The sequence below is a fragment of the Drosophila kikkawai genome, chromosome 3R, assembly GCF_030179895.1.
Source record: "Drosophila kikkawai strain 14028-0561.14 chromosome 3R, DkikHiC1v2, whole genome shotgun sequence".
NCBI classification, from domain to species: Eukaryota; Metazoa; Arthropoda; class Insecta; order Diptera; family Drosophilidae; genus Drosophila; species Drosophila kikkawai.
Window position 1 is genome coordinate 30,163,693 of NC_091731.1, and position 7,273 is coordinate 30,170,965.

Genomic DNA, 7,273 nt, shown 5'->3' on the forward strand with positions numbered 1-7,273 from the left:
CTTTGGCGAAACTTTTTGCGCCTGTTTAGAGTTTTATAATACTTCAGAGCCGACCGACAAAGCACCACCTTTCTGCCTCCTTTTGCCATTACGGTTCGGGCCATATCGGCTGTTGGTCCTGGCCCCATGTGGTTACTTTAAAAATGCTAAATGGTCCCAAAGCAATTGCAGCCGCAACAACATAAATAGCAAAGACGGGAGTGGCTTTTGGCTTTAAACTTGGGCCAATGAATATATTTTCTCACTTGCTTCATAAAATCCAGACCAAAAAACGGTCTTTATTATGCTCCTTTTTTTTTTAAGCAGTAAAAGCGAAATTCATGGATTTTTTTTATTTAACTTTGAATTTGAAAAATGGTTAAGTATTTTAAATACAATACCTTGAGCAATCGTAGAAAAATACTTAGAGGAGATAACAGTTCAAAATTTTTAATTTTTTATATTTACATATTTACAGATTTAGTTTGGAAACGTTTTCATCTTAGGAATCTCTAGTTTTATTATATAGGCTTCAAAGACGTGTTCAGCTATCCAGTCAACATGGCTCATGATATCGGTAAACATACAGGTCCTGGTAGTGCCGTAGCTCTGAATGCCGTAAAGGGTGGTGCGTTGTGTATCCTTATAATTAATCATTCCGCTCAAAGGACTGCCGTGCTCAAGACAATTGGCACCGCTATTGAACTGTGCACAGATCTGAGAACTCTCGGGAGCGGAGTTGTATACATCAAGGCACTGATTCCCATTGAGGCGACTAATGGTATTTGTTCTTGGGCTTGGAAAGAATCGGAACTCGTTCAGGCCCCAATGTGTAATATAGAAATCCTTGAATTCGTCCACCTCGGCCTTTTTCTCACTATTCAGCAGAACGCAAATCGGCCGAATATGCGGCTTGTAGGTAACCTTACTCTGCAGCTTAAGGAGAGCCAAGTCGCTTAGGTACTCGCTTTCGTGGAACAAGTAATGAACGATGGCAGCCACGGCGTAGTACTCCTCATAGCGATGGGATCCGTCGGAATCACCCAAGCGAACAAGGCTATTCAAAGGAAACTTTTATATTAATTAGGTTCAAACTAAAAATCTTGAGTTATTTACGTTTGGGTGCTGTTTATTATACAACTGGCAGCTGTTATCACGTATTCTGCGAGAATAGTTCAGGTTTTTAAGACATCTCTCAATACCATTATGTATTCGTATATATGAGCTTACGTTGATCAATAAGAACACCTGAGCATGTTTGGTTGTTCGATCTAATTAGTGCCAACCAAGGAGAGGGACTTGGGCTCTCACCATCTATAGGAGCACTAGTAACTCCACAGTCAGAGTCCAGAAGCTGAGCTGATCCCTGATGGAATATCAGCAATGCGAATGTTATAATCCAAGCAGCGGTCGACATTATTTCCAGAAAACGTCTGCCAATTGACTGAACAATCAGCGATATGGGTCTAACATAGTATTCACATAGAAATCAAGACAATAGCTTATCAGTGAGCCAAGCTATAATTATACATCAATAAATATATGTACATATATGGTTCTGCAGCAGATTATTTAAATTTTAATTAAAATTGTTAAATTTCTTAAGAACCTTATCTGTTTTCATTTACTATTTAAACCTAAGACCTTGAAAGAGCTCCAAAATAAAATAAGAAGTCTTCATCTGCTGAGTTTTTGTAAGAAACTGATTTTATTCCATTCAAACCCTAGCTTATATAGCTAACATGAGAATGTACATTGTACATCTTAGTTCTAGACCCACGCATCGGACAGTTCCCGATCGTGAGAAATATTTTAAGTACGATAAGGGTGCACATGTCAACCCGATCGTAAATATCCTAAACAAACCCAGACCGCTCACAGGAGGTCATATTTCGGGTTACTTGTTACATAGGCTCAAGTGGCGGTTTCTTATAGCTATGCACACAAGTGTTAGACCGTGCACTGCGGCAGAGATTTATTTAATGCTTAACAGATGCGTTCTTATCTATATACATACATATATACGTGTTCATGTGTGAACAACCTATTAACTTTAAACATTAAACTACCAATTCCACTAAATTGAAGCAATAAGACGTAGTATTTTTAATATTTCTAGAAATTTTCTTAGAATCATTCAAAAATGATTAATATTAAATCTTTGCCTTTCTCTGATTAAGACATTTCTCCCAACTCACACACGTTGAATTTATTTATTTTTTCCCCAGTTAACCGGTCAATTTTACAAGGTCAATTCAGTGGCTTTTGTGTGCTTTTGGCTTCCATAGTGCTTGGGCTTATTGTTTTGCTGCTTGGCCATTTCCCGTGTCCGTATCCCTTTCAAGTTCAATAATGTCATAGAGCGTGTCGCAGGGCAGGCGTCCAAATTTATGGCCCAAACGGTTGACCTGAAGGCCGCGTGGCCGTAGCAGAAGCAGAAGCAGCAGCAGCAGGAGCAGAACGTGCTCCCGGCCAGGGAAATAATTTAGCCAAAAACATGTGAAGCTCGCCATATAAATTATGCACACTCGGCTCGACAGACGACAACACATGGGTTGCTTTAAGGTATTGTCTATGCGACCTGCTGCACCAGCGGCAGTGGCAGCAACAACAACTACCTAGTCCGGACATAACTCACCGCCCTGGCCTTTTATTTTATTGTATTTTATCTTTTGGATTACTTTCTGCCATGACCACAACAAATAAACTTGAGCATCTTTGGGAAAACCCACAGCGGCGCAGAGGTGGTGGTGGGGGGAAAAACTTGGACAGGAAAAGAAAAGATTTCCGTGGCATTGTTGCTGTTGCTTCTTGGCTTGAGTTTGCCCGGAGGTCTAGAGCTGGAGCTGGAGCTGGACAACGGCAACAATTGCGCATGTTAACATACTTGTAAGTAGTTTTTCCACTTTGCCATAGTATGGTAACAGTATTTTCCTTTTTCTATACCCTGTAATTGCAATAGAGAAAGGGTATATATTTTATTAGAGTTTTTAATTTGTTATCAGAAGTCACGATTCAATTAATAAATAGCGGTTAGATATAGGGAGATTTAAAATAAATATTAAAAGTACATTTTGGCAAACAACTTGATATATTTTTTATGTAACTAAATGGTAAAATATTGATATAACTTTGCCAAATTCAGATACCTACTTCAATAGACATTTCCCTTATTCTCATTTGATGTAAGCAATATATTGTCAAGGGGTATTCTATAGTCTTATCTCAAAGCTTTCTTATTTCCGAAATTTTTTTCTCTTTTTTTTCCATCCCCCACAACGGACACATTTGTTTTCCTGGGGGCAGTTGCCTTTGTTTTTGTAATTATCTGCACGTTATTTGTGGGTCAATAAAGTTTCGTTTCATAGTTTGAGCGGTTGTCTGGCTCTCAGCCCCGGACAGGATTTATGGCATATGCGTTTTGGGCTAATTTTCAGTGCCGCTGACCATGCCATTGGCCAGTAAAACATTAATGGCAAGGCACCAGGCTAAGGATGCGGATAAGGAGCATGAGCAGGAGCTCTGTTTGGCTCCTGGCTCGCTTCTTAAAATAGCATCTGGCGATTTAATGGAACCGCCCATCTTCCTGGAAGCATTTGCCCCGAGAACGTTGATTAATTTATCGATATGCCGTCGATTGCCGAGTGTATGTAATTGTAGCTGCCTGTCAGGGGATCGTATTGCCAAAGATTTATAAGCACCATTCGATGGCGTGAAGCGCTCCTCTTGTTTTTCCTGGCCTGCACTTGTGTAAAAATCATTTGTGATAAATTGCCGGCAATCGGTGCTCAATTATTTAATAAGCTCGTTTCCAACGGGCTGCCAACTAAAATGAGTTATCAAATTTCATTCCCACTAATTGCTCATTGCGTTCTCGTTTCTATTCGCGGAACGATAACTCGAATATCGTTAATGTTGTCACAGCGCTAATTTCGCATCAATCATCGATGCATTGTTAATTCTAATAATTGCAAATAAACAAATTGGCAAATGCCATGTTTTCGTTGAATGCGATGCTTTTGCATTGCCCGCGGCTTAATTGATTATTACAGATGATCGGATGTGCTTATAACACGACACTCACACAACTCGCAACGCGCTTTGAAACGAATTGAGGCTGCAAATCATGTTGTTTTTAATGCAAACACCATTTTGTCCGATTGTACGCCGATAATTAAAATGACATTTTTCGCTTTCGATTTGTCGATTTGCCGCAAAAGTGAATTTTTTACGGCATGCCTGTGTTTTTTGTTGTATTTCTGTTGATTTCCAAAACAGAACCCCCCCTCCTGGCCTACAAGCCAGCTTAGCAAAATAGTTGGTAAATTTATTTGCCAAATAAACTGAACACAAAAGCCAATGGCAACGATGAGAGGCACTTGCCAGAGCAGAATTAAGCTGACCAGGCCAAAAACGAAAATAAAAAAACGGAGAAAATAAAGAAAAACAAGGGGTAAACAACAAATTGAAAGGCATGAAATGGAAAAGGAGAAATAAACGAACAGAAAAAGTTGATCACAGTACGAAAAATAAAAAAAAATAGATAGAAAATACCAACCAGGCAGGTGTGCCAGCATGTGTGGCTGTGTGTGTGGTAACGTCAATTGTTTAAAAGTGAAAATTCGATTTTGTGGTAAGGCAAAAGGCAACGGGACACAAACAAATGGCGTGCCAAACCAAAAAGCAAAACTTTTCTTTTTCAAATTTTGCCCTGTTTTTTTTTTTTTTTTTTTTTTTTTTTAATCATGTTGTGCAGCAAACAAATTTTTGTGTTTTTTTTTTTTGGTACCTCCCTTGTCGGTTTGTTTGAATTGTCCCTGGTTATTGTTGGCCGTTCCTCCTGACGCTTTGTGTCAGCCCAGTTGGATGCTGATGTGACCAACAAAACGGGTCGAAAAGGAAGGAAACAAAAACGAAAAAGAAATATAGGAAAAAAGCATCTCAGAGCGTATAAAACAAACGTGGACGACGGAGCATATAAAAAATGGGCAGTTGGAGAAGTAGTCAGAAGAGTGTCCAAGTCGTCCTGTGTGTCGTGAGCTGCATGAGAAAGCGGCAAAGGCAAAGGCAAAAGGAAAAGGAAAAGCGGTGACGGAGACACAACTCGGGGAGCTTTTCCACCACTAACAAGAGCCGTAACGATAACGAAAAACAAACTTTAAAAATTGGATTCTTCATTTGCATCGGCAAATCCAATCAAGCCAACGTAAAGACCCCGGCCAGACACATACACAACATAAAGCCGATGCACCACATCCAGGACCACTCCGCAGCCACCAGCTTCACCACATTGGCCACCTGCAATTTGGCGCTGTACACTGAGAATATTATTATTTTGTAAATGTTTCTAGTTGGTTTTTAATTATAACATTTTCTTTTTAACATTTAACTTTCTTTAGTTAGTAAATATATTTTTTATTTAAATAAAATGCAATATAATCATTAATCCCGTTTTTTAGAATTTATTTTCCAACTTAAAAGTGTTACTCACTAAATAAAACATGCACGTAGAATTTTAATAAGTGAAACAAAAAGCTTTTTGTAATTTTAAAATATCAATCACTCAGTAATATATTTTAAAATGTAAAAACAAGGCTTAAGTTTCTCTTAGTTTTAATTTATCATATTTTCCTCAGTGCATGCTCTGCCGTATGAGCATGCCCCACGTTACGTATACGCCACGTGGACGGGGGTAGAAGAACCGACACGAACAATAAATGAAAGGTGTGCGCCGCCTGTTTGTCCATATAGTTGACCATTGCTTATGGCCTGCAACCGACCACGCCCTCCCTCTCCCCATCGATAGCCGCCTTCCGTCCGGCTGAAAATTGGTAACGATTTGTATTGGACTATGGACGAGCATAAAAGAGGCTGAGTCCGAGTCTGTTTGGCAACGGTGAGTCTGTGTGTTTGTGAGTGCCGAATCTTGTTTAAAAGTTTTGTCCGTTTGCCGCTCTCTTTGCCGCGCTGAAAGGAGGGAAAATTTTCTTATTTGTATGCCCGGCTCACCTGCCGTTATCCATCTGTCTTGTATCTTCATCAAGTTGGCCTGTATTAAGTCGCTTGTTGGTTGCTCCTCCCTTCGGCTTCTACCCCTACCGCTACCCCACCTGTTTGGCAGCATGTCCTTGCAACGTTGTGGTTTTTTCGGTGAGCTCTTAAAAAAAACACGGTGGCATGCTTTTCAGAGCGGGGGTTATTGATTGCCAGGCATACGTTTGCCATTTTATTACAAGCCGGAAAATAGAGCTGCAAAAATACAACAAAAAGAAAAAAAAACCAAAAAAAAAGGAATACATCGAAGAGCCTCACTTTTGGTCTCTACTGCATTTCTTTTTCTTTTTTTTCTTTTTTTGGTATCCACCACTCGCCTGTTTTCGGGCCTCGTTAATTGCCTCAAAGCGAAACATTTGCGTCAGTCACAACCGCATACGACGTTGTGACAATGACAACGGCAACCGCCGCTTAAATTGCCCAAAACCGCGACAAGTGGCCGTGTCCAGTTTTCCTTTCCAGCGGCACCCCTATTCTGCCAGCCATCGCTTTTTCTCCCACCCTTTCCGGATTTTCTTCACCACGGCCACGGCGATGCGGCCCAATGGAGCGTATAAGAAAACCATTCATTAGCGCTTATCAAACGGCACAGACAGATCTGTCCCACCACTCAATAGCTGTTTGATTTTCGCCCTTAACTAGGGCGACTTTTTATACCCTTAGGAGGAGGTGTTTATCGTTCTTACCAGCAGTTTACGAAACTATAAAGAGTGTCATATAACTAAATGGTCTTCTAAGTGTGGTCTAAAGGTAATTAAAATTTATTAGAAATTTTAAAGAGCTTGTTTATTAAATTTTTTGGTTAATTTTTAATCAAACAACCATTATTTGCTTTTACTATTTTCATGATTTTCAAAGACTATTATTTTGAGTTTCTTTTCTTAAATACAAAAAGAAAAAATATTAAACAAATTTATTTTAATCATTTTATGCTTTATACAATTCACACTTTCAGGGTATTCTAAGCTTCGGTCTCTTCGACTATCCTCCTTTTCTCTTCATTTTTTTTTGTTACCCAAGCTAGGCGTTTGCTGACGTTTATTGTAAATGGCTGTCCAATGAAAATTGTTGTGGCCTATCAACGTCAACGCGGTCACGGCCGGGCCGTGTGTCATTAGTTCGGGGAAAAAAGTGGGAGAAAGCGGCGCAAAAAAAAAAAAAAGAAAAACTTGTGTGTTCGCCCGCAAGTCGTGAAAAAATATGTGGTATTTTTATCGGGGCCCCATACGCCTGGTGTCCT

At 39.7% G+C, this 7,273-nt stretch overlaps 1 protein-coding gene across 1 annotated transcript; it reads right to left on the reverse strand.

Moving 5' to 3' along the window:
- Positions 1 to 459: 459 nt before the first annotated feature.
- Positions 460 to 1,397, reverse strand: LOC108077660 (serine protease grass-like). Its single transcript, XM_017171078.2, has 3 exons — positions 1,210 to 1,397; positions 1,096 to 1,141; positions 460 to 1,036 (listed from the first exon to the last, which is right to left on the reverse strand). Exons 1-3 carry the CDS (start codon positions 1,394 to 1,396, stop codon positions 460 to 462), a joined length of 810 nt encoding a protein of 269 aa, XP_017026567.1. The 5' UTR covers position 1,397.
- Between the last annotated feature and the right edge of the window lie 5,876 nt (positions 1,398 to 7,273).